The sequence below is a fragment of the Lontra canadensis genome, unplaced genomic scaffold (assembly GCF_010015895.1).
Source record: "Lontra canadensis isolate GAN:19392208 unplaced genomic scaffold, GSC_riverotter_1.0 scaffold108, whole genome shotgun sequence".
Classification (NCBI taxonomy): domain Eukaryota; kingdom Metazoa; phylum Chordata; class Mammalia; order Carnivora; family Mustelidae; genus Lontra; species Lontra canadensis.
Genome location: NW_022631102.1, coordinates 494,739 through 520,289, shown reverse-complemented (window position 1 = coordinate 520,289; position 25,551 = coordinate 494,739). Strand labels below are relative to the sequence as shown.

At 66.5% G+C, this 25,551-nt stretch overlaps 3 protein-coding genes across 5 annotated transcripts; all 3 read left to right on the top strand.

Moving 5' to 3' along the window:
* Positions 1-242: 242 nt before the first annotated feature.
* Positions 243-16,991, top strand: ADSS1 (adenylosuccinate synthase 1). The gene is made up of 13 exons (XM_032839512.1): positions 243-471; positions 8,135-8,237; positions 10,251-10,313; positions 11,088-11,138; positions 11,680-11,746; positions 12,547-12,654; positions 12,754-12,835; positions 13,591-13,717; positions 13,865-14,019; positions 14,445-14,569; positions 15,354-15,451; positions 16,577-16,726; positions 16,804-16,991. The coding sequence occupies exons 1-13, from the start codon at positions 280-282 to the stop codon at positions 16,854-16,856; spliced, it is 1,374 nt and encodes a 457-aa protein (XP_032695403.1). The 5' UTR covers positions 243-279; the 3' UTR covers positions 16,857-16,991.
* A 1,512-nt stretch (positions 16,992-18,503) lies between these two features.
* LOC116856292 (basic proline-rich protein-like) lies at positions 18,504-20,413 on the top strand. Its single transcript, XM_032839675.1, has 3 exons — positions 18,504-19,163; positions 19,225-20,286; positions 20,369-20,413. Exons 1-3 carry the CDS (start codon positions 18,504-18,506, stop codon positions 20,411-20,413), a joined length of 1,767 nt encoding a protein of 588 aa, XP_032695566.1.
* A 9-nt stretch (positions 20,414-20,422) lies between these two features.
* SIVA1 (SIVA1 apoptosis inducing factor) lies at positions 20,423-25,319 on the top strand. 3 transcript variants are annotated; one of them, XM_032839667.1, is made up of 4 exons: positions 20,423-20,589; positions 22,198-22,392; positions 23,187-23,343; positions 25,129-25,257. In XM_032839667.1, the coding sequence occupies exons 1-4, from the start codon at positions 20,472-20,474 to the stop codon at positions 25,184-25,186; spliced, it is 528 nt and encodes a 175-aa protein (XP_032695558.1). In that variant the 5' UTR covers positions 20,423-20,471; the 3' UTR covers positions 25,187-25,257. The 3 variants fall into 3 exon arrangements, with proteins under 3 accessions (XP_032695558.1, XP_032695560.1, XP_032695559.1); XM_032839669.1 differs by lacking the exon at positions 25,129-25,257 and adding an exon at positions 23,573-23,601; XM_032839668.1 differs by lacking the exon at positions 23,187-23,343 and having other exon boundaries at positions 25,129-25,319.
* The last annotated feature ends 232 nt before the right edge of the window (positions 25,320-25,551 follow it).

Below are 25,551 nucleotides of genomic sequence, written 5' to 3'. Positions count from 1 at the left end.
CCCGGGACAGGGCCACACAGGTGTCCCCATGAGTCCCCACGGGGGAACCTGGCCGTCTGTCCTTGTGCCCCCGACTCCAGAAGTGGGTGCCCGCGGCCGCGGCTCCCGGTGGTGGCTGGGCGGGCAGGGGCGGGACCCGGCAACCTGGAGGTCACCAAGAGGCGCCACTGCACCAGCCTGGCCCGCCCCCGGCCCGCCCCCGGCCCCAGGCCGGCTCCTTTTAATGGCACAGCGGCCGGGCTCTCCCGTGGCCCAGCGCAGCTGAGGAGCCAGACCAACATGTCGGGGACCCGCGCCTCCAACGACCGGCCCCCGGGCTCAGGTGGCGTCAAGCGTGGGAGGCTGCAGCAGGAGGCGGCGGCCACCGGCTCCCGGGTGACCGTGGTGCTGGGCGCGCAGTGGGGGGACGAGGGCAAAGGCAAGGTGGTGGACCTGCTGGCCACGGACGCCGACATCGTCAGCCGCTGTCAGGTGCGGGCCCCCCCCCCCAGCAAGCCCCCTCCTCCCCTTGGACCTGGGCCCTGTTCTCCCGCTCCCCGACCTGGACACGCCTCTTGGATGCCTCCCCTCCCTGGACGGCCTCGGAGGCCACCGGACCCTTCTACACGCACACACTCCCCTCTCCCCTCACTCCCCACACTGCCTTCCCCACCCAGCCCCACCTCTCCAGGCCGTGCGCCAGGGCGGAGCTATAAATGCCTGTGCTGAGCTGGGGACACCCGATCTCCAGGCAGTGGGGTGGGGTGCGCCATGGGTGTGCCACAGGGCCCTCCGGCGTGGGGGTGGGGTGGGGGCCCCAGCTCCTGGCTGGTCTGAGACACCCTCCCTCCTCACTGTCTGGGGCTGGTACGGGGGGCTGACCACAGGGTGGCCCTGGGGGGCCAGCCAAGAGCAGACAGAGGTAGGGGCAGGACCATGGACCAGATGGAAGACAGGCCAGGGGCAAGGAGGGTCCCCGGCCAGACTCGGGGCAGGGGGGTGGCCACGGATGGCTGGCCAGGGTGACCCAGTGTCTGCCAGTGCCACCAGGGAGGCCAGACATGGGCTCTGTACCCAAGGGCCCAGGGTGACCACTGCCAGCTGTGGGCTGTCCTCAGGGTTGCTCCCTGGGGCCACCACCCCTGTGCCAGGACTGAGAGCTATGCTTGGCGCTGGGGCGTAGAGCTCAGGGCACAGAGGGGGCCGGTTTTAAGGTGCATGTTTTGGCTGTGTGGGGTTTGGAGCCGTGCCCACAAACGCCACCCCAGATGGGGAAGGAGCACCCCCTGAGCTTTTCGTCTGGTGTGGGGCTTCATTCCCAGCTCCTGCCAGGAAGGCTAGGGCGCGGGCCCACTCCCAGGGAAGGAAATGGGCCCCACGCTTGGCTCAGAGAACACGCTTGGCTCAGCCGCTTTCTGGGTCACTCCTGTCCCACACAGACAGTGGGTTCTGCAAGGTGCACCCCAGCCTGATAGACTTCCTACCCTCTCTGACCCAAGCCAGGTGAGCAAGCCCCATCCCGGCCAGGACAGCCTCCAGGAGCCAGAGGCGGTCTCCGGGTGCCCTGCTGCTTGAGCCAGGGGCCCTTGTCCCACTGGGCACATGGTGCCACCGCCCTCCATGTAACCTGCTGGCTCCCGTGAGCCTCCCAAGTCTGTCTGTGGCCCGTCTCCCTTCTGAAGAGCCCAGAGGGCTTTGCAGGCCATCCTGACCACAGAAATGGCTCTGGCGTGGGTCCTCCCTGCTCTGCCGCATGGGTCAGCAGGACAGGACCAGCCAAGCACAGAACAGACGGGAGCCCCGTCACCTGACCTGGGGGCCCACGGGGCACCCTCGCCCCTAGCTGACTTCTCAGACTGAGATCAGATGCGTCGCTCTCTGCAGGAGCCCCGGGTGACCTCACGGTAGGGACAACTGGGGGCTGTCCTGGGAGCCCAAGGTGCCTTCTTCCCTCTAGCCTCCAGACAGTGTGGTGGAGCAGGGACACGGAGGCCCAGCAAAGCTGAGGAATGAGAAGCAACAGCCCACCTGGGCCCTCACGTGTGCCACCCACCCACAGAGACCGCACAGGCTGTCAGGGCATGTGCAGTGAGGGCCCCGCGCTGGCCCTGGGGAAGCTGCCACGACGCTCAACGTCACGGCTGTGGGGGCACAGAGCCAGACCCAGCCCTGACCCCAGGAGCCAGCAGCACACGGGAGCAGGGGGCAGGGGCTTCGGGAAGCGGGCAGAGGGGCATGTGCAGTGGGCACGAGTCCTCTCTGGGTGGCTGCCTGGAAGGGCTGAAACTGGCCAGCCCCAGTGACCAGAAGTGTCACCTGGCCTGTCACTTGGGCCCAGGGCTGTCCTGAGTGGCAGCCGGAGCCCCAGTCCACGCAGCCTCTGCTGACCCTCACTGGCAGCCGCACCCCATCCCCTCCCTGCTCCGACTCAGCACCTCTCTGAAGCCCTTCGGGGCCCTCAGCGGTCTAGAGCCAGGCCCACCTGCTCCCCCACAGCTGGTTTCTTCCCTGTCAGTCACGCGGGGCCTGTGCTCCGCACCTCGGGACTCCCCCACTGCCTTCCCGACTGTCCAGGGTCTCCGGCTTGGGTCCATCCTGCTGTTTACTGTGTGCTTTGCGGGGTAGCCTCCCCTTTTCACTGGAAAGATCGCGCACATCCCGCCTCCCTGCCATTCCCACAGGACCCCCAGCCACCTTTTGTCCCACGCTCTGGGCCTGTGGGGGCTGCTGTGGGGCACCTGGGGTCGGGGCATGGCAGGGAAGGCCTCCCTGGGCTTATGGCGGTGCAGGTTCCCTCTGGGCCACGTCACGGCGCCCTTGGGGACCGCTGCTGGCATCCCCGTTCTCTACGGGGACTTGGGGTCGGCACACCGGCTATGAGCTCTGCCCTCCCGTCTTAGGAGTCCGCACACCTCCCCTGGGCTCTGTCTTCTTCTTCCCTCCCTCTGCTCAACTCTGTCCCCGACTCCAGGCCCACGTAGCCAGCTGCTCACTCCCAGCCCTTCCTCCATTTCCAAAGTTATTTTTTCCAGAAGGCTCTGGGCCACCCTGGCCAGGACTGCCACAGTTGGGATTTAAAATTCTCTCCTTTGCAACAGCAGCATCCATGGTACCGTGGTTCCATGGGTGACCGTGTTCAGTACAAGAGTGCTGTGTTTCTCTCGGTTTTCACCACAGTCTACGTGCGATCACCCATCTGGGGGGCGCACGTGTCCATCCAGGTCACGCCCCAGGAAGGGCCAGCGACCTCGAGCTGCTGGTGGAGAGCTACGGTTCAGTACATGGTGGTCTCACTCTTTGAAGGGCCATGTCCTGCAGATCGTGGGGGCTCTGGGACCTCTCTCGCCACATGGATATCAGGAGATATCGAGCCTCACCTCGAACCCCCAGCTGGTCAGGGCCCTCCATGGGACAGGGGTGGGGAGAGCCTGTTGTCACTTCCAGAAGCAGGCGTCCCTGCATGTCCACGTCCTCTCATGCTTGGGGGCGGGGCATCCCCCAGCTAACACAGCTCTTGGTGGCTGTGGAAGCGTCTGCAATGGGCAGCTGTCACCTGCCTGGAGCCCCTGAGCTCTCCCTCCCACCCCCGTGCGGTGCTGAGCCCAGGGCCACTCTGCGTGGGGTTGAGTGAGTGACCGCAGCGGGCAGCAGGCGAGGGAAGGACTGTGTAGGTGGGTGGACTTCAGGTTGGGTCCCCAGCGTCTCCACCCTGAGAGCAGGCTGCTTGCTGTGTGTCACCCAGGACCCAGACTCAGCCGGACCCCTACTGCTCCCGGGGCTGGCCAGGAGCAGCTGCTCCCCTCCCCTGCTCTGTTCCCTGCTCCCCTCCCCTGCTCAGACCAGGGCTGGGGATGGACGCGGGCAGATGAGCCGCTCCCTCTCCGAGAGCTGGACTGGGGAGGCCAGCGGGCTCTGTGGCTGCGGCAGGGCAGGCAGGGCTGTCAGAGAAATGAGATCAAGAATGTTGGGGAGAGGGGGGGAGTCTGGAGCTCACGGGCCTGGAGCCCCTCGAAGCTGATGGGGCTGGGGGGTGCATCACGGGACAGATGACCAGGCTAGTGCCTCCCTGGGAATCAGGGCCGAGGGCATGGTGGCCAAAGGAGCCGTCCAGAACAGTGTGGAGACGTGTGTTGTTGGGGGTTCAGGGAGAATGGGAGGGGTGGGGCCCCTGGCAGATCAGAGGTCAGCGGAAGGCCATCCACACTGACACTGGCAGGGCACTCAGGACGAGGGCTGGTGCACCGAGGCAGGAAGGGGACAGATGCTGGCGTGCGAGGGTACACGTGTGGGAGACAGGGGTTGCAGAATGTGCTCCGCAGGGAGCCCTGAGGAGACGTCGCAGCCCTGGGGAGTGGGGTGGGCGCCCCAGGGGCACCCTTGAGCCCCCCACAGTTTGCCCCCCCGGGCACACTCGCTGCCCACCCCACCCCGTGGCCTCCGAGGAGGGGCGAGAGCCCCGACCAGCGAGTGGACCCTCTGAGCCGGCTGAGCTCACCCCTCGCCGTCCTGAGGCCTGCGCCCGTGCGTGCCTGACCTGACTTGGGGACCAAAGGCCTGCCCTTTGCACAGCCCCACCGCCTGCCCCGTTGCTGCAGGAGCAGGTCCCCCAGACTGCGAACGGCCCCCAGCAGATTCAGGGGCTCCACGGAAGGCAGCATAAAAGGGGAGCCGGGAAGATGACTCTCACAGGCTGTCTGTCGCCAGATCTTGGGGCCTAGTGGGGACGTCAGAGCTGGCTCTCAGGGCTGCACAGGCCTCGAGGTGCCCAAGAGGGTGGCTGAGGCCGTGTGCTCTCGCTGCCAGGTGGGGACCAGAGAGGGGTCTGCACTGTGGCTCCTGGCCACCACTCACACTGCCACAACGGGCCTTGTGTGTATCCCAGACTGGGCAGTCCCTGGGGAGGGCTCCCTGCGCCTGGGCCCCACTTGCCCTGGTCCCAAGGAGAGTGGGCCCGCTGGTCTTCTGCAGGGCCAGGAAGGTTCAGAGCTGCCCAGGTTTCTGAGTGGGCCTGCCTTGGCCTTGGTCCTGTTCCTGGGTCCAGGAGTGAGAGCCCCCTTTTCTGCCTCCAGTGGGGCAGCTGGCTGGGGCTTCTGTAAGGTTTGGGCAGGGTGGCGGGAGTGGCTTCGGTGTCCGTGGTGGGGCTGGAGCTGGGCCTGACCCAAGGCTCTGCCACAGAGGGAGGACCTGGAGGCAGGCAGAGCCCTGGAGGGGCCACCCTGAGCCCTCCCTCTGTGCCCAGCTCCCGCCTGACTTGGCCCGTCCCCTGGGGTACAAAGGTAAGGGGAGGCCTGCTCCAGGGAGCCATGGGGCAGACGGTGAAACAGATCTGGGAGTCGCCCCAGGCTGCCCTGAGTTTCAGGACGGTCCTCGCTCACTCTCTCAGGGCACAGAGCGTGGAACCTCCCAAGCCTGCCCTTCTAGGCTGAGCCGCCCAAGAGGGAAAGGGGCCAGGCCAGGTCGGACATTCACACCTGCTCTCGCTGGGACTCTGGACAAGCTCCTCCCTCCACGTGGTTTTCCAAACTGGGCTGGAGCTGCGGGAGCTGCACCCCCAGCCCGAAGGCCCCCGGGGCCGGTCCTCTTTGGGCCGCAGGGGGCAGGTGGCAGTGGGGCTGAAGCCTAAGGAGGGCGCGTGGGGTGTTCCTGCCCCCATCTCACACCCTGCCCACATGCCACCTGGGGAAGGTTGGACGGCAGTCTCTGGGACCATCACCCTGAACCTCAGCAGAGCTGCTGGGAGATGCTCCCTGCAGGTCAGCAGACCCCGGGCTCAGCGTCCTGGGGTGAGCTCCTGCCCCCTGGGAGTGGACTGGGGTCTGAGGTCTGGGCCCTGCCGCTGGCCTGGGTCATCTGATGCCCACTGGGCCACAGTGGCCTGTGCTGTTCCTAGGTGCCCATGTTTACCCCACACAGAGGTGGGGTGTGCTTCACAGTGCTTCTGGTCTCCGTGCATGTCCTCAGGCCAGCCGACATTGGCCCTGAGCCCTGGGAGACGAGGCGGTGGGAGGGGGGCTGTCCAGCCCAGCTGTGGCAGGTGCAAAGCCGCTGTGGGGGGAAAGCATCGGCAGAGAGGCAGGGGTCCTGCGTTCCAGACCTCCTGGATCCTGCCCTGAACTCCCTTCTCTTGGGACCCGAGGTCCCCCCATTTGCCAATGGAGACCACGTCCCCAGCACCCCTCGCACAAGATACGATTCTGGCTGGGGTGCCCATGTGAGGGGAGTCAGCGGACAGATGTCGAGGTGAGGGCAGAGCAGGGTAGGGGCGGGGGTCCACCTCTGAGCCCACCGCCTCCCCTACCATGTCTCCCCCACCGCATCAGCATCTGCCCTCTTCCTCTCCCCACCCCAGCCGCCCCCCCGGGGTCCCTTCCCACATCTCCTCTCTGCAGCAGCCCATCGTCTCACCTGCCACTACCATCTCCGTCCTGAGCCCCCGTGGCGCAGAGCTGCCTGTCCGCCCTTGCTCGTGGGGTGGCCCCCTGGGCTCCCAGGCCCCCACAGGCCTCTTTGTCCTTCCCGTCTGCTCCCCGCAGCCCACCCGTATCTACCATCGTTCCCTCAGAGGCTGCGGTCAGTTCCCACAGCCAGTGACCTGGGAGCACCAGGGCAGCTTGGCTCCCACTGGTGACGGGGAGCTGGGGGGACACGGTCACAGTAGGGTGTCAAGTGCACGCCTGGACTGCGGGGACCCCAGGAGTCTGTCAGAGACGCTCTCCACGCCATGTCGGGGGCGGTGGGAGCAGATGCACCAGACTGTCCACGCGTACTCCAGACCCGCAGTGCTCGGGCGTCTGGGGCCCTCCGCGGACCTGGCTTCCAGCAGGAGCACCTGGGCAGCTGGCAGAGCTCACAGGGTGGAGACGGGGAGCAGGGGCGCTGTGGACATTGGGGAGACGCATTCAGACCCTAACCCCACTGCTTCACGTACCGAAGCCTGACGTGAGGTCCGGGAGCGAAAGCCACTGGGCCTGGGGTCTCTGCTGTCGCCCCTTGCTGTCCCCAAGCGCCCTGCCACCCCCCTGCCCGGGCTGTTTGGGTGGAGGAACTGGGAGATATAAATTTCATCCAGATTCTCTGGGAGGACCAGTTGCTCCCGGCTGGCAGATGCGGGGAGGAGGCCGCCGTCACTCAGCCCTGCCTGGAATGCGCAAGACCTGCGGCCCAGGGCCCTCCTCTTCGAAGCAGGAGGACAGTGGGGTGTGGCAAGGACTGGGCCTTGGCCTGGAGGGGCCCAGTGGATAAGCCAGTGTCTCTGTGGGGACTTAGGACGGGAAGGTGGGGCTGGGCTGAGCAGAGGGCATGGGCATGGGCCAGCATGCCTCCCCACCCAGGGGCGTCCCCAAGGGTCCAGTGCGGCACACTGGGGGGGCCCACCATGTCCTCTGTTGGTGGGAACAGCAGGCTGGGCACCCCTCCTGGGGCTGGATCTCCTTGGGCTCCCCCCAACCCCCTCAGCCAGCCCCAGGCCCCTATCAGCAAGAGTTCCACAAAGAAAGGACCCTGTCACCCAGGTGTCCCCCAGGACAGAGCTAGACTCAGAGCCGTGTTTTCCTTTTTATTCTTAGATGGCAGACCCAGGTGGAGTGGCCCCTGCTCAGGGGGCTGGGGGTGCCGGCCCTGTGGCCAATGGCTACACCTGTCCCTCACCCCGTGCCAGACAACGGTGTTGTCTAGCCCAACCTTTGCCTCCAGGGAGCTTGGGCTGTGGGGGCCTGGGTTTGTGCTTCCCGGAGAGGCTGGTCCCTAATTCCTGCATCAGAGGAGGGCCTTCCGGAGGGGCTCATAGAGGGGACCTGTGCCAAGCCGGCCTCCTCGGGGCATCAGCATGGGCCCATGGGATGGTCCTGGGCCAGGGGGCAGGGGGCAGGGAGGGTGGGACCAGCCCGGGTCCCCTCCAAGCCAGTCCCCTGGCCGGGCCTCTGCGCCCCATCCGTGGCGTGGGCCGGTGACCTGGTGCACCCAGACGTCCATCAGAGCCAACCATGGCTCCAGAGCCCCAAGTCCAAGTGTGGACAGTGTCCCGCACGCCCTGGGGGACAGAACCACTGCCCTAAGCCACCTGTGTTCAGAGCTGGTCCAGAGCAAGGCTGGACAGGCCCTCCCGGGCAGGCCAAGCCCTGAGGCTCCCGCATACTCATCGGGGTTCTGTTCCCAGGGGGGCAACAACGCCGGACACACCGTGGTGGTGGACGGCAGGGAGTATGACTTCCACCTGCTGCCCAGCGGCATCATCAACACCAAGGCCGTGTCCTTCATCGGTGAGTGCCGGCAGCCCGGGGTCCCGCGAGCGTCGGCCGCACAGGCTGGGGCATCATCCGGCCCAGGGTGCCCCTGCATGTGGGGCTGGACACAGCAGGAGAGCTGGGCTGGCGCACGGGTGGGGATCCTGTCCTGGGGGCCGCCCAGCCTGGGCCCGAGGGACCGAGGGCGGAAGGCCCCACAGAGCTGCGTGTGCGAGCTGTGTGCACGTGTGGGAGTAATTGTGTGTGGGTGTGAGTCCGTGAGCAAGTGTGTTGTGTGGATAGGTGTGGGCAGGTGTGCAGGCAGGTGTGTGTGTGCGCGCGCACGCAAGCGTGAGCAGAGGCTGGACTCCTGCCGCACGGGCGGACGCCCAGCCTGCTGGCTCCCCTCGCCTCCCCCTCCCCACAGCACCCCTGCCCTGGCTGGGGCCTTCCCTGCCCTTCAGGGTCCCTCCAGCCTCTAGGACTGTGGGGTCTCCTGCTCTCTCTGTCTCTGCCCCTCTCTCCCCCTCCCTCCCTCCCCCCTCGGCTCTAGACGGAGCCTCCCTGGCCTAGAGCAGCCCACGCCAATCTAGATGCCCTCCTGCGGCGTCCAGGACACTTCCTCTGGCTCCTTCCGGGGCTGACCAAGACCACCACGTGCCTTCTCTGTGCCCACCCCCTGTCCCGGGTTGGGAAGCCCAGTGAGGGCGCAGGGCCGCCGAAGGGAGGGGAGTGTTGGCTGAGGGGCCGCATGCGGTCAGGCTGCTCAGGGGGACAGACGCGGGCCGCCATGTGGGCGAGGACGGCATGGCGACACTGGGGATTCACCCAGAGTGGGGCTTGGGGGGAGGCTCTCCTGCAGCCTTCTCCTGGCCCAGCCTCGTCCACTGGGCCCTGTGCCCCAGTTGGTGGGAAGCGAGGCCAGGGAGGCCCTACTTGGAGCTGGGGTGAGTCAGGGTCAGCAGCCGGAGCCCAGGCTGTGTGGTGGCGGGAGCATCGCGGGGGTGCCCGGCAGTGTGCTCAGCAGGGAGCGAAGATGTCCGAGCTCAGCTGCCCCTCGGCTTGCGACACTCCCTGGGCCCCTGCCACGTGGCCACTTCAGGACGCCCTGCCATTTAGGTGACCTTTTGTACTTGGCGTGGCTTGCACAGTCTGAGCCACTGCCATCTGGACCCACATCCTGTCTCCCTTGGCGGAGCCTACGCCGCGCCACCGGCAGCTCTCATGGGGACCGGGGAGGCGGGGCAGGGGAGGGCTCCTCCTGGGAAGACAGCAGGTGGCCAGGCTGGCTGCCTTCGGTCTAAGAGAAAAGGGACAGCATTTCGCTTCGGCCTGGACCCCACGCCAACATGCTGTGTGACCTGGGGCCAGTCGCCTTCCCTCTCTGGGCCTCAGTCCGCGCCTGTGAACAATGTCCACGGATGGCATTTCAGCGTCCCAAGGAGGGAAGGCTCGGCTCCCCAGAGCCCTGCTCGGGCCGGGGAGGGTCTTTCACACCATTTTCACACCACTCGAGTGAACCGTCCCAGCTTCCTGAGGCTTCCGTGCTGCTGGAGTTCAGCTCGGTTCCACTCCGGGGCTCGGGCCGCACTCCTGGCAGTGCTCTCCGCCGTTCGCTGGGACGCCCCCGCTCTCGGGCTCTGCACCTGCGCATGTTGCTTTGGTTTGGGCCGCTGCTTCTCCTGCTGTGACACGCACCTTATAACCCACCAGCTTAGCCGCTTCGACACGCAGAGCTCGGTGCCGTGAAGCTCACTCACTCTGCCCGTCTCCAGAACTTTCCGTCTCCCCAGCCTGAAACTGGCCCCATTCAACACTAACCCTGTCCCCTTCCCCAGCCCCTGGCATCACCCTTCCTGTCCCTGTGAGTCGGACTCCTCTAGGGACCCCCATGAGTGGAATCACACAGGGTCTCTGTCCTTTGGACCTGCCTGTGTCACTCGGCACAGTGTCCTCAAGGTCCATCCGTGTTGTAGCAGGCGGCAGAATCCCCTTCAATGTAGGCTGCCACGGCTGCCGTGCGACTCAGTCCCCTGTGGTGCGTTGCAGGCAACGGGGTGGTCGTCCACTTACCCGGCTTGTTCGAAGAAGCAGAAAAAAATGAGAAGAAAGGTAAGTCTGAGTCCGCGCACATGCACCCTGGCCTGGGCCAGTCCCCAGCAGTGCGGTGGCCAGCGCCTCCCGCGTGGGTTCTTGGGGGGTGGGGGATCTCTTTCCCCAGCTCAGCAGGCCCCCACCCGCCTCCCGCTGGCTCGGCCTGTGCAAAAAGCTGGGTCTGCACTCGGGACGCAAGGCCCAAAGTATGGCTGTGGGCCTCAGTGTTTATGGGGAGTTTTCATGACTCTGGGGGCGGGGGCATCTGGAGGATCCCGCTCAGGAAGTCTGGAAGGGGCCTTGGGACCTAGAATTTGATGAAGCTTCCCAGGACACCCGGTGTCCGGCCAGGCTGGGGGACCACTGGGCCAACCACGACTACAGGGAAAGATGTGGTTCCTGGGGGTTCCTGGGGCCAGGAGGCAGGCAGTGACCAAGGCCACCGGCCAGGGTGTCTGGGCAAGCTGCCCCCTGGGAAGACCGTCCAGAGGGGGCAGCCCAGAGACCCTGATGGGGTCCGAGGAGGAAGCAGGGCTGGGCCTCTGGGCTTGAGTTCCAGACAGGAGAGGGAAAACGGGAACCCGACCCTGGGCCTCAGCGCCAGGAAGTGCCAGGACAGAGGTCCCGCAGGGGGCTGGGGGTGAGACTCCCTGCCCTCAGAGGGTAGAGGGGCCATGAGGGGAGGGCACACCCACAGGATCTTTGTGGACTGTTGCCCTGGGTGGGAGCTGGGCCGGCTGCCCACTTGGCCGCGCTGCCCTGGACGGCCGACCGCCTGCCGTGTGACCGCAGGGCTGAAGGACTGGGACAAGAGGCTCGTCATCTCCGACCGCGCGCACCTCGGTGAGCACCGGCACCGCCGCCTGCCCCGGGAACAGCCGCCCTGCGGTGGCCCTGCCCCCGCACACTGAGCCCACGTAGCCCCATAGGGCCTTCTCCGAGAACTGCCAAGTAGGCAGGGGGTTGGAATCACGGTCCCCATTGGCAGATGGGAAAACTGAGGCCCAAAGGAATTCCCGGTCACATGTGAGCATGCGTTGGGCAGAGGCAGATTCTAGTGTGTCCCCTTTCTTTTTTTTTTTTTTTTTTAAGATTTTATTTATTTATTTGACAGAGTGATCACAAGTAGGCAGAGAGGCAGGCAGAGAGAGAGGGGGAAGCAGGCTCCCCGCTGAGCAGAGAGCCAGATGCGGGCTCGATTCCAGGAGCCTGAGATCATGACCTGAGTCAAAGGCAGAGGCTTTAACCCACTGAGCCACCCAGGCGTCCCTAGTGTGTCCCCTTTCAAACTGGACCACCTGTCCCAGACAGCCTGGGCACAGGCAGGGGAGCTCCATAACCCGGTGTCTGTCTCTCACCTGGGCACTCTCACCGGGCCGGGCAGTGTTTGACTTTCACCAGGCCGTCGACGGGCTGCAGGAAGTGCAACGGCAGGCCCAGGAGGGCAAGAAGTGAGTATCTCCAGGGGCTCCTCTTGTCTCGGTGGCTGTCTCTGGGAGCTCTGCAGTGTGCCAGCTGGGGGGACAGGATCCCCTTGAAGCCACCACGACCATAGACACCCAGCACAGCCTGACCCCATACACAGGCCCCCAACACCCTGGCCCCAGAAGCACACACAGCTGTGACTTTGTCCTCTGAAGATATTTATGAGAATGTGCAGGGTGCTGGTTCTCCAGCCAGGACAGGGTGAAGCCAGAGGCGTCCTGCCCCACCAAGTGACACGCTCACTGGCCACCTGTGTGCACACATGCCCACGTGTGTGCACACTCAGACCACACACACACACTCATAGCCACATGTACCAGGTGGAAGCTGAGTGGGCTGTTCACTGAGCCCAGGGCGAGGGCGGTGGCCACCAGTGGGCACAAGGTGGACACGGTCAGTGCGCCCAGCCCCTGGGGAAGCAGCGGCTGGCAGACCCGGATGGCAGCATCCTCTGTGCCCGGCCAGGGGGAAGCTGGGGCCCAGAGCAGGCAGGACATCAGAGAGCCAAGGCATGGAAGGTGGGGAGGGCTACTCCTGGCCCAGGACCCCTGTGGGGGCCCCAGTCCCCAGATTCCTGAGGGACAGTGGAGGGGGCAGTGGGCTTTCACAGCTGTCCCAGACTGCAGGTGCTGCCCTGGGGACCGTCCCTCCCAGCTCAACCCTTGTTTATAACAGGGTTGCTGCCTGGCACCCTGAGCGCCCGGATCCTCCAGGCCCCAGCAGGCCGTGGGACCGCCCCGCAGGCTCACGGCCACCTGTCTTTCAGTATCGGCACCACCAGGAAGGGCATCGGACCCGCCTACTCTTCCAAGGCCGCCCGCATGGGCCTCCGTGTCTGTGACCTCCTGTCGGACTTCGATGAATTTTCCGCCAGGTACCGGCGCCGCATGCAGCCTGAGGGGGGACTGCGGCTGGAGCTGCGGGCGCGGACACCGGGCGGGGCGCGGGGTCGCAGTCACTGTTGCCCCCGCAGATTCAAGAACCTGGCCCGCCAGCACCAGTCCATGTTCCCCAGCCTGGAAGTGGACGTCGAAGGGCAACTCAAAAGGCTCAAGGTAGAGCCGAGGCGGGCGGACCCGTGGTGCGGGGGTGCGGGGGGCGGGGGGAGCTCGGCTGGAGCCTGGAGGGGGAGGGAGCGCTGGGGTCTGGGGGGCGTGGCGTGGCGCAGGAACAGGACAGCGGCGGGGGCGGGGCCGGGGAGCGGCGGGCCCGCCCCACAGAGGCGCAGCTCCGCTGTCAGACGCCCGCGGAATGGGCAGGGACATATTGTCGCAGGTACTGCTGTGGGGTGGCTGGCCCTCTCGGGGACCACAGGCCTCCTGTGCAAACCCAGGCCACTGAGAGCAGAAGGGTCCCCCCCCGCCGGAGGCCAGGGGACCAGGGGACATTTCCCAGGACATGCTGGGGAAAGATGCTGTCCCTGTCCTATTTGGGGTAGCGGATAGAGGTGGCCTTGCTGACACAGAGCGGCAGCACAGGGTGAGGAGAACACAAAGCCCTTCCTCAGTTTAACCCCTCTTTGAAGGCATGTCTGCACAAACCGTCACCTTCTGAGCTGCTGGGGGTCAGGACTTCGACAGATGAACCGTGGACAGAGTTGGGGGTGGGGGACAATTCAGCCCGTGGCTGCAGGAGGAGGCCACTGCGAGCCTCGCAGACAAGACCCAGATGGGCTGGGGGCTGGGGGCCGTTCCACATCTCGGGACAGGCTTGCAGGGCAGGCCCCTTCTGGGAAAGGAATGCCCTAGAACTTCAGGCTGTCCGGAGGGGCCTGGCCCCCTGCCCCCAGCCTCCTCTGCCTGCCCCACAGGCCTTTGCTGAACGGATCCGACCCATGGTGCGAGACGGCGTCTACTTTATGTACGAGGCGCTCCATGGCACCCCCAAAAAAATCCTCGTGGAAGGTGCCAATGCAGCCCTCCTTGATATTGACTTCGGTAGGTCCCCAGCCTGGCTGATCTCAATGAAACCCCCTTCCTGCCTGCTGGGGACCAGGCTGGCCACTGCCCTCTGCCAAGCCAGAGCCCGCGGCAAGCATGGTCTGCAGGGGTGGCAGGCAGCCCCTGACCAGCTCTGTCTTGCAGGGACCTACCCCTTTGTGACGTCCTCCAACTGCACCGTGGGCGGCGTGTGCACAGGCCTGGGCATCCCCCCACAGAACATAGGCGAGGTCTATGGCGTGGTGAAGGCCTACACCACACGCGTGGGCATTGGGGCCTTCCCCACCGAGCAGATCAATGTGAGTCTCCATCCCAGCAGGACCACAGCAGGGGGACACAGAGCCATGCGGGTGCCCAGGGGTGGGGTGTGCAGAGACACACGGCAAGCGCAGAGGCAGGCGGCCACAGGTGCGCGAGAGGTGGCGCGTTCCAACAGCCCTGCACCACGCAAGCTCCCGGGGACCCACTTTCCCCAGGAAGCACCGCAGGCAAGCCGCGTGCCTCACGACCCCTCAGAGCACCCCAGGTGGTGGGGCTCAGGGGCCCTCTCGGGAGTCCCCTAGGCATCGAGGGCCCAAGGCTCTGGTCCTGAGCAGGGGCATGTAAGGCCAGTGTGGGAAGGAGGGGGGAGGAAGGGGAGACAGCGGAGAGAAGCGCTGAGCTCAGAAGCGAGGCGCAGACTCCCCCCTTCACGCGGCCGTGGACCTGCTCTGCTGTCACGCAGGAAATCGGAGACCTGCTACAGAGCCGTGGCCACGAGTGGGGGGTGACCACGGGCAGGAAGAGGCGCTGCGGCTGGCTAGACCTGATGATTCTCAGATACGCGCACATGGTCAACGGCTTCACCGCGTAAGCAGCCCTTCCCACACGAGCGATGTCAGGGTGCTGGCCAGACTCCCCCCCACCCCACGGCAGGGCCACAACGGTGGGCGACACGCGAGCAGGCCATCAGCTCCTGAGCTTGAGCAGGGAAGGGGGCAGCCCAAGGGCATCCTGGCACCCGGAGGTTAAGGTTGATGGTCTAGAGAGGGAGTGTGAGCCTGGCACCAAGGGCCTCCACCGTGGCCCTCGGGGACAGGACACCTTCTCCGCGGGGCCCGGCCAGGCCTGACGGTCAAGAACTCCGTTAGGTCTGCTGGGGTGTGGGGCTGGGCAGTGGGAGGGCAACACTGTCCCCACACTGGGGCCAAGTGGCAAAGAGGCTGCACTCTCAGCACTGAGGTGCCTGCCGTGGCTGCCGCATAGCAGAGGACCGGGGTGGCCACCGCGGGCACAAGAAGCGCAGAGAGACCCGCCCACGAGGGCCCGTGAGGGAGAAAGGAGAGGGAAGGCGGAAGCTGGGGGCCTGAGCCAGAAAGAACGATGGCTCCACACAGTCCCTGGGGCTGCTGGCCACGGAGGAGTGCTGAGACCCCACACGCGGCCCTGTCAGAGGTCCGCCAGGGCCACGGGAATGGGGTCCCACGGGGGCGCCCAAGGGGAGGAGACCTCAGCCAGACAGAAGCCATGCCCCCAAGCCCGGCCTCGTGTTTCTGGGCTCACCGCGTCTACACTTGCTGGCGACGGTCAGTAGAGGGGACAGGCAGGTGTGCAGGCTTCTGCGGTGCAGCTCCATCTGCTGGCTTGGGGACAGGCTGGCCTTGACAAAACTAGACATTCTGGATGCCCTGGACGAGGTGAAGGTCGGCGTCTCATACAAGCTGAACGGAAAAAGGATCCCCTATTTCCCAGGTACGGGGAGGTGGTGGCTTTTCTGTCTGTTGCATGGGAAGAGGAGAAGGGGTGAGTCTGCAGACTGGGGGGGCCAGTGGGAGCCAGCCCCGCTCACTCCAGACCCCGGGGATACTTAGGCACTGCCGAGGCCCAGCTCCTGGGCGCCCTGGAAGCTCCCTGGGCGGGCATGGACTGCTTTGTGCTAACGTAAAGATGACTGTCTTACCAAAGAACACACGGTTTTCAGTTATTTAAGACCTAATGGTTTTCTGTTACCGTGCGCCCCTTCTTTTAGAAAGCACAAAGGCGAATGTTTTCTTGGACAGTTCCCATTCTGACTGCACTCCCCCTAGCAGCCCTCTCTCCTCTGAGCACATGTGTAGACCCCCCAGTCCTCTTGGCCTGCGTCCCCTGACCCTTCTGACCCCTGACCTTGGAGAAGGCACAGCAAGGGTCTGGTGGAGCCCAGAGATCCAGGGCCGTGGGCAGCGTGCAGGGAAGACCCTGCGATAGACATGTTCCGGCACCTTCCATCAGTGAGGGATGGCTGGCATCTACTGTGTCGTGTGCTGGGAGCCACAGACTGCCAGCTGGAGCAGGGTCCTTGCCCTGGGAACAGGACAGAGATCTTTCAGGACCCCTTCATGCTTCAGGACCCTTTAGTTTCCAAGTTGCGGGGAGGGGGGCGCCTGGCGGGGCTCAGTCTGTTAAGCATCTCTTGATTTTGGCTCGGGGCATGATCTTGGGATTGTGAGATCAGGCCCCGAGTCAGGCTCTGTGCTCAGGGCAGAGCCTGCTGGAGATTCTCTTCCTCTGCCCCAGCCCCTTGCACGCTCTCTTTCTCTAAATAAATGGGTAAATAAAATCTTAAAAAGAAAAGAATTTCCAAGTGGGGTCCATGGAATTCCTCAGCTGAGTCACCTGTGGGTGTTCTGGCAGACCCCTTGTCAAGTGCATGTGCAGGGTGGTCTGGAAGGGGTGCAGCCCATGTCAGAGGACCACCCCCCCCCCCCCCCCAGGCACAGCAAACAGGGCCACATGCCTTCCCCCGGCTAACCACTGTGGCAAGCAGGCCCCCCAGTGGACGACCGGAGCACCAGCACCTTGGGAAGTGGGTCACCTCCCCGCCCTCTGTCTCCCCAGCGAACCAGGAGATACTGCAGAAGGTTGAAGTTGAGTACGAGACGCTGCCCGGGTGGAAGGCGGACACCACGGGAGCCAGGAAGTGGGAGGACCTGCCCCCGCAGGCCCAGAACTACGTGCGGTTTGTGGAGAATCACGTTGGAGTGGCAGGTGGGTGCCCGTGTCCCGGCCACCGCCCTGCCCTCTGCCCCCCACCTCCGGGGCTGAGCGACCCTGTTCCCTTCCAGTGAAATGGGTTGGTGTTGGCAAATCAAGGGACTCGATGATCCAGCTGTTTTAGACAGAGACAGCGCTGGCCCAGCAGTCCCCAGCGGTCCTGTCCCACCTTGACAGCCAGAGTCAGCGCCCGGAAGGAAGAAGTAGGAAAACTATTTTCTGTACTTTTATATTTCTCGCTAAGCCTTCAGCTCAGCCACAGGTTTCTACAGTGATCTGAACATCCGACAGCCAGCGTCATGTCCATTTTTTCTTTTTAAATCCTGCTACTGAAAATGAGCAGAAACACTCCAAACAGAGAACTTTGACGGCACATTAATAGTCACATGGTTGTATGGCCGGCTGGAGCCACTGAGTAATAAAGACACCCAGTAGCCACTGAATGGTGGTGTCAGTCTGTGTCTGCTTCTGACTGTCCTTTCGTTTTGACTTTACTGGGGACAGTGGTCTGGGTGACGCATGTTTCTGGGATCACAAAGCCAAGCCGTTTGGTTGCTCAGACGGGAATGGGCCCAGGTAGGCGAGACCATGGGCATTCAGTGCGTCCCAAAAGGGAACCATTACAGAAATGCCCCCCTTGAACTCTAAGCCCCGTGCAAGGGCCGGGGGCAGCCCCCAGCAGCACCTCTCCACCTCGGCTGCGCACACCTGCCCTCATCCCTCTGGAGGCCACTGGACTGAATAATCGACTTAAGTGGCCACAGCTGCACGAGCTTACTGTGTTCTCCACTAGAAGCTGAGGGACCTCCTTGAACAACTCTTCCAGGTCTGGGTAAATTTAGAAAAATGACCGCCCCTTCGCTATCATTTGGGAGAGAGAAGGAACTAGATGGGGGGAACCCATCTAATTCAGGGTTAAATCCCAGCCTCGTAACCCTGACACTGTCATCCGGGCTCCAGGAAATGGGTGGAGGGCCCACGGGGCTTTCTTCCCAGGCAGCACACCGGTCCAGGGGCTCCAGTCCGGCGGGAGATGCTGACCACGTGACAGGACTTTTACAGCGCAGGCTCCATCCGGGAAGCCCTGGGACTTTGCGCACCAGCGAACCGCTCCAAGCAGTGCCCGCAACAGTCGTGAGTGACTTCCGAGGAGCTACAACCAGTTTCTCTGGGCTGCCAGTCAGCAAGGAGCAATGCTACTTGGAGGCGGGGGCGAGAGGCACCAGCAGAAACTGTTGAGTTTTCCGAGAATCACTTCTTTCCACGGTATGTCGAGAGGGACGGGAGGACAGCCCCGAGGCAGGCGTCGGATCTTCAGGAAAGAGAGGTCGTCCCCTCCGCTGCATGGGACCCCACACGGTCCTCTGCAGAGACGCTGCGCGGCCGCGTCCTGCCACAGCACAGGTGCACGCCTCTGACCGAGAACCAGAGTAGGCATTTTTCAGAAGAAAATTGTTCATTCCGTGTAAAAACTCCCAGCGTGGCTTTGCAAGGTTACCCTGCAATTTAAATTAGCTGCAGAAAGGCTTCCAAACCTCTACCTTGCAGGGCTGCTGACCGCGCTGGAAGACGAATTGTTGATTCTCTTCTACCTCTAGACAGAATCTTGAGGCCACGGCCTCGGGCAGCGTCCCCGCAGGTCTGCAGCTGTACAGGCCGCCTTCCGGGGACAAGGATTCTTCCCTGGCACCGACCTCCTCTCTCTCGCGGCCCGGTCGGGTGAGTGCGCGTGGCCCCTTCTCCGGCACCAGGTGTGCCCAGGGCTGGAGAGATGATAAGGCGCTGTCCCGGCGGCACCGAGGGGCTCGAGCAGTCTCCCTCGGCGCCCGAGGCAAGGACAAGCGGGTGGTGGACGCGGGCGGCTCCGCTCCTCCAAGCACTCTGGACTCTGAACGCGGCCGCCCCGAACGGCCTTCAGCGGCCACCAGCCACGCCGCCGCTCGCGCCGGCCACAACACACGGACGTGTCCACAAACCGGCAGTCGGACGGCGGCCTTCGTCACAGCCCAACCCGGAGCCCGCCCAGGCGCCCACGGGCCGGGGACAGCCGGTCCACGCGCACCCCGGACCGCTCGCCCCGAAGGAGCCGCCGCGCGGGTCTGGACGTGGCTCAGGAAGCGGCCGCGCGCTGCGGGGCCCGAGAGCAGAGCCGCGTCTCTCGCGGCGCCCGCACACGCGTTCGCAGGGCGGGGTGGAGCGGGCACCGTCCCCGGGGCTTCAGCGAGTGTCCGCCGGCACCGAGGAAGCTGCGCCCCCGCTTCCGCGGCCCGGGCTCGTCCCGCCGCACGGCCAGCTCCGCACAACCCTGCGGCCCCGAGGCGACCTCCCCGCCCGCCGGGAGGGACGCGCCGGCGCCGCACCGGCAGACGGGAACCGAGTCCGCCCCCGTCTGAGGAGCGTCAGCCCTGAGGCCGCGCCGTCCGGGCTCCCCGTGAGCACCGACCCCGGCCCGTTCCCCCGCGCGTCCCTCCCCGCTGTGCCACCCGTCCCAGGCCCCGCCGGCTGCGCGCGACCCCGGCCCCAGAGCGCGGCAGGGCCTGGCCGTCCTTCCAGGCTGGGCCGGGGCCCCCGCGGCCCCCGCGGTCCGAGCTGCACGGAAGATCCTCGGGCTGCTGACGCGCGTCTTCCCGGCACGGACCTGCGGGGCCGCCTCCCGCCTCCGTCCCGCAGGTTCAGGCCGCGGCCGCGCCTGGCTCCCTCCCGAGGCTGCGCAACAGCCGCACCGGCCCCGCGCGCGGCAGCTCCACTCTAGGGGCTGCGGGACGGAGGTCGCCGGGGGCGCTCGCGAGGGGGCCGGGGCGGCAGCAGACGGACACGAGGCCGGCCGGGTCCCCGACGCCCCCTCCGCCCCGCCCGGCGCGCGCGGACACACAGCCGCCGGAGCACGTGCCGAGCCCCGCACGACCGCAGCCCACACCCCTGCCGGGCCCCGCACGGCGGCCCCGCGCGGTCGCCCCACACCGGCCCCGGGCCGCGCCGCCCTCCCGCCGGCCGGAAGGGACGTGACGCCCCGGAACCGCGGTAGTGACGCGCGGCCACTTCCGGGAGGCCCTTCCACTGAAAACAAGGAAACGCGAATCGTCCGCCAACGCCGGCGACAAACAAGGGACTGTAGCCGTGCCAACAGGGCTGTAGGGGCCGCGGCCCTGCAAAGGCTGAGCCGCCGCCTCCCCCGCCCCCCACGGGACCACAGCCCTTCCCCACACGCCGCGTTCCGACTCCAGGTCCGGGTCGCGCTCGGCCTATCCCGCGGCGCACCTCCCACAAGGCCCGCCCCCGGCGCACCGGTTCCGCCTCCAAGCTACGCTCGGCCTATCCGGCGCCGGGCCCCCTTCGAGCCCCGCCCCACACCCTTGCCTTCGGCCCATCCCTCGCCGCGCTGCAACCGGGGCCCCGCCCACTCTCGACTTTTCCCGCGCAGCCCATCCCGCTCCCGCCCTCGCCCCCAGCCTATCCCGCGTGGCCCCGCCTTCAACCCCGCCCCTGCCCCGTCTCCGGCCTATCCCGCGCCGCGCTCGAGCCCCGCCTCCGGGATCCCCAGCCTATGCCGCGCAGCACCGCTTTCGAGCCCCGCCTCGGCCCTAGCCCCCGGCCTATCCCGCGCAGCACCGCTTTCGAGCCCCGCCTCCGCGCTAGCCCCCGGCCTATCCCGCGCCGCGCCGCTTTGGCGCGCGGCTGTGACGTCACGTGTCGCGACGAGGCGCGCGCGGCTGAACGGCGCCGCTGCCGGCCCGCGGCCATGCCCAAGCGGGGCTGTCCGTTCGCGGACGCGGCCCCGCTGCAGCTGAAGGTCCGGGTTGGCCAGAGGGAGCTGAGCCGCGGCGTGTGCGCCGAGCAGCACTCGCGGGAGATTTTCGGTGAGCGCGCGGCGGCCGAGCGGCCGCGGGAGCCGCGTGGGCGCGCCCCGCGGGGACGCGACGTCGGCCCCGGGCTGCCCCTGGTCCGCGGGAGGCCGGGGAGGGCCACGTCCCGAGCGGAGCGGGCGGGCGCAAGCGTCGGGCCGGAGCCTCGGGCCGCGCGGTGCCCCGCCTTCCGGAGCGCCCCGGTCCGGGGGGTGGGGGGACCCGCAGGGCGCGGGGTCCCCAGCGGGCACGGGTCTCGGGGGGCCGCAGAGGCCGAGCGGGAGCCGGTAGGCGGGGACGGAGGGACAGGAGCTGCGGGCGGAGGCCGGGAGGCAGGCCCGGCCCGCGGGACTCGGCGTTAGCGCACGGCGCGGCCGCCCCTGAGCTGCGAGGGCCGCGAGCCGCTGCGGGGGTCCCGCGGGCTGCGTCGTGCGCTCGGGCGGGCGCGTTCCCGGCACCGCTGGGGCTGGACGGCTGCGGCCGCGGCGGGGCGCGGCCGGGGGCGCCGTGTCGGTGCCCGCAGGAAGCGCTGCCGCTGCCCTGCAGCAGACGTGGGCGAGAGCCCCTCGGACAGCCGGCCCTCGGTCCCCAACGCGGCTGCTCCGCCTTCCCGTCCTTGCGCACCTGAGGCTCTTCGAGGGCAGCGAGTGCGGCGCGGGGGTGGACCTGGCGGAGCGCGCCGCGGGCACCGGCTGTCGCTGTGCGCCGCAGAGAAGCTCGAGACAAGTGGGACCGAGTCCTGCTCTTCCCCTGCGCTCGAGCCCGCTGGGTTCCGGCCGCGGCTGCCGCCCGAGCTGCAGGCCTCGCTCGGGCCACACGCTGTAAAGACCAGCATCACCCGCAGCACAGGCCCCGCACTCCGCCCCGCGATCAGGCGCGCTCGGGAGGGGCTGGAGGAGGCGAGCTGTCGTCGGCCCCCGCTTCCGGTACCCGGGGCCTGTCGTTCCTGTCGCCATCACACAGGGTCGGCAGCTTCTAGGGTCCCCGCCCTGGCTCCGTGCAGACAAGGCAGGAAACCGCAGAGCGTTTGGGGGCTGGCATTGGGCACTGGGTCTTGTGAAAGCCCCCGGATGGCCGCCCGGGGCCTGGTGGAGAGCCGCTGCCCAGGTGCTGAGCAGCCGTTCAGCTCTGGGGCGGGGGTGTCCAGGGCCCACCGGGGTCTGGAACGTTCTGGGTTGCCTCTGTGAAGAGCCAGTTGCCGCCCGCCCTGTCCTTTGCCAGCAGCTCAGCAGGAGGTGGGGGGTGCCACCGGCCGGGTCTGTGGGCCCAGACCAGAGCCGCTGGCTGTGAAGTAGTGATGTGAAGCGCCGGCTTACAGGGAGCTGGGCGGGAAACAGCAGAGAGGTGAGGCCCCTTGTCCCGGGAGCCACGCGAGCACAGGAGAGGGAGCCTGGGTAGGACCGCATGGCCCAGAACCCTCCTGCAGGAGGGGACCGTGCAGCCTGGGTGAGGAGGGCGAGAGGACAGAGTGGTCCCCAGCTCACCGGGGAGCAGCGTGGGCTGAGGGCGACCGGGCGACAGCACAGAGGAGTCCTGGCCTCCGCCGGCCTGAAGGACGAGGTGGCCGTGCAGAGCTTCCACCGCACCGGGCCGTGAGCACCGGCACTGGTTTGTCTTCCCCAGAGAAAACCAAGCAACTCCTGTTCCGCGGGGCTCAGGCCCACATGGACCACGTGTGGGAGGAGAGCTGTGCCATCGTTGACCTGCCGGAGTCCCCGAAGCCCGGCCCCACGGAGGCCCTCCGGGCCGCACGGGGGCAGATGCTGATTGGACCAGACGGCCGGCTGACCAGGAGCCAAGCCCAGGCCGCTGAAGCCGGTGAGTGAGGCCGACGGGCGCTTTCCCTGTGCGCTGAGGGGGGCTGTGACGAGTGTGTTGTCCTTCGTCCTGACACCGTGGGCCTGGGGGCTTCTCCTCCCCCAGACAGGCAAGGGCTGGCCCCAGGGTCTGACGAGCTGCTGAGCGCCAGAGGCTCCTGACGTTAGGAGGCTGTACCCCCCCAGCCACCGTCCGAGCCTGGGGGTTGTGCAGTAGCTTCTGGCTGGGGGATCAGGAAAGGAGTAGAAACTCCCTTGGTGTCCTGCCTGCTTTCCACTTGCAGCGAGACATGGCGTCCCAGCCGGGTGGGAACCCTGGACAGGCCGCAGCGTCGTGTGCGGCTCAGACCCCCGCCCTTGTTGCTGGAGTCAGTTACCGCCCGCCCCTACCCCGCTCCCCACCCCACAGGGCCTGGAGTGGGGCCCAGGAAGGCAGGGGCCACACTTGGAGACAAAGGTTTTGGACGCATGAGGCGAAAGCCATGGGAGTTCTCATACAAGCCAGCGAGGGAGGAGTTGATCCTCCCGGTGCCAAGCCCCTAGGTAGCGGGAATGGAAGGAGCGCTCAACCCAGAGCCACGGAGACCGCGCTCTAAGGGCTCCTGGGCGCCTGGGGGCTCCCTGGTGAGCAAGGGTCTGTGTGCGGCGCTTTCTGGAAGGTCGTCATGAGGACCTGGTGGGAGAGGTGTGTAGGGAGTCGGGTCAGCCCTCCGTCCGCAGCAGGGGAGGCGTCCCCACGGCCTCCAGCACTTGAGATCCCCTGTGGGGCTGACAGGCGGTGTTTCCTCCTCACAGACCTGTCCGGGGCCGCGACCAGAGCCTGCTCCTCCTGTGTGCGCGCGCTGGACGGGACGGCAGTGTGCGGCCAGTGTGAGCGCGCCCTCTGCGGACGCTGTGTGCGTGCCTGCTGCCGCTGCGGGGCCGTGGCCTGCAGCCTGTGCGCCCTTGTGGAGTAAGTGCCCGACCACGGGGCGCCCCGGTCATGGTGGGGGCCTGGGGGTAGGAGAGCGGCCTGACCGGCATTGCCCCTGGGGGTGCGCTGGGGCACGCTGGGGCCGAGAACCTCCTGGCCTGCAGCTTCTTCTCCGAGGACGCGCTTTCCTCGGGGAGACGCAGGTCGCGCAGACGGCCAGTTCCACCCTTGCTGGGGTCCCGCCGTGCTTCATGGGCCGACTTTTCAGGTTTTGACGTTAGGACCCGCTCGCGTGGTTTTTCCTGTCGCCGGCTAAGCCGTGGGAGCAGGTGTGTGTGCGCGTGCGGTGCGCGCGCTTTCCTACCGCCTCGAGCGGAAACGGAGCGTCCGCGGCGTGGTTTGTTCCGGGAGCGTGTGTCTGTCTCCGCCCGCTGAGCCCACACCTGCTTGGGAGGTGCCGGGTACCAGTCCCCCCGCCAGGAGCCACCGTCGGCTGCTGGGCGTAAGACGCGGCCCCCCACGCAGACTCGGAGCTGGCCGTGTAGACCTCAGACTGGCTTGTCTCAGCAGTCTAAAACCAGCCGTGCAAAGCAGAAGCCCCGCTCGGGCGGCCAGCCGGTGGAGCCTGGGAAAGCCGGGCAGCGTGTGCGGCACGAGGCGGGGTGGCGCCGGGAGCCGGGCTTGGGCGTGTGTGTCGGCTGTTCACAACACACAGAACACGCTTTCCTTTGCTTCTGCTGGTTCTGCCCCTCCTGTGTCTGTGCAGACTGGAGGCGGCTGGGTCCCCAGCGTCCCGAGGCCGTTCATGTGGGGGGGACCAGGGTGGCCAAGGGGGAAGGAGAGTTGCCTGGAGCCCTCCTCCCGCCCGCCCGTGTGCAGGAACCTTCCTCCTGCCCTGACGGTGTCCTCCTGGTCTTTACTTCCTGCTTTTCCCCAACTGCCTACGCAGCTCACCCTGTGACGGGGGGCAGGGGGCGTCCATTTCTCAGACACGACCGGCCGGGCTCTCTGCTCCGTCTTACGGCATGCTGCAGGTCACGAGGCCGACGTGGCAGGTGTGGAAGCCAGCCTTGGCCTGCTGCCGCCGCCCCCACGGGGGGGGCCCTCGGTCCCTGTGCCGGGAGCCACAGAAGTGGGTGCTGTGCCGAGGCTCTGCGTTCACAAGGACAGCGGCCAGCGGCACCCCGCCCACAGCTGATCATCCTCCGCAAGCCCCGTGCAGGGGGCCACGGGCTTACCGTCCTTCCCATCAGGTGGCGGGCAGCCCTGCCTTCCTGCTGGCGCGTCTCGGGCTAGACGGCCTTCCGCGGGTTCTGTAACAGGCGGCCGGTTTCTTGTCCTGCAGGGTCTCTCCTCACGACTGTCCCCTGTGATTTGCTGGACCACTGCGGCCCAGTAAATCCCCGCGGGATACTGGGAGGTTTCTGTGCAGCGCAGGCCGCAGGTGGACCACCGGCCGTCTCAGTCTGCCGGGGCCGCTGGGGCAGACACCGCACACAGGCGGTGTAGACAGCAGCTCTCGTGCTCTGGAGGCAGACGTCCAGGATCAGGCGGCGGTGGTGTTGGCTCCTTCCCAGGCTCTGAGGAAGGCCGCCTGCAGGCCCGGGGTTGTGGGCGCACCTCGGCATTCTCCCGGTGGCCTCGAGCATGGGGTCAGGGCACATGTGTCTGCGGTGGGGCCGCATCGTAACTGGTTCTGTCTGCAGCTCCCAGCCGTGTCCCAGATAAGGTCCAGGGACCGGGGGTCAGCACCGCAACTAGCAGTCTAGGGGGCCACAAGCGAGCCCCTGAATCACTTGTTCTCTCTTCCTTGTGCTGCTGCAGCTGCGGGGACGTTCACGAGACGCTGCTGTGTGCCAGCTGCGCCATGTTCGAGGCCTGAGGCCCAGGGCGGATGCCAGCTTTCCGGACGGGCCGCACGGGCGCTGCTGCTGCTGCGGAGCTGGGGGCCGGGGCGGGCGTCAGTTTTATATTTTGTACTGAGGGCAGAGTGAATAAATCCCTTTATATTTGGACAGGCCTTGCTCAGCAGTTCTGGGAATACAGCCTCCAAGGGCGTGTGCCCACCGACATACAGGCCCTCGGAGCTCTGGGTGAGGTGTGTCCCCGCTCTTCCTGGTTTTATGGATGGGAAACAGGCGTCCAGAGTCGGGTCCTTGAGCCCCTCCAGCCAGTGGTGAGGAGAGAGGATTTGGAGCGGGGTCGTCTGACTCCGGAGTGCAGGACCGCTGTGTCAGAGCAGCTCGG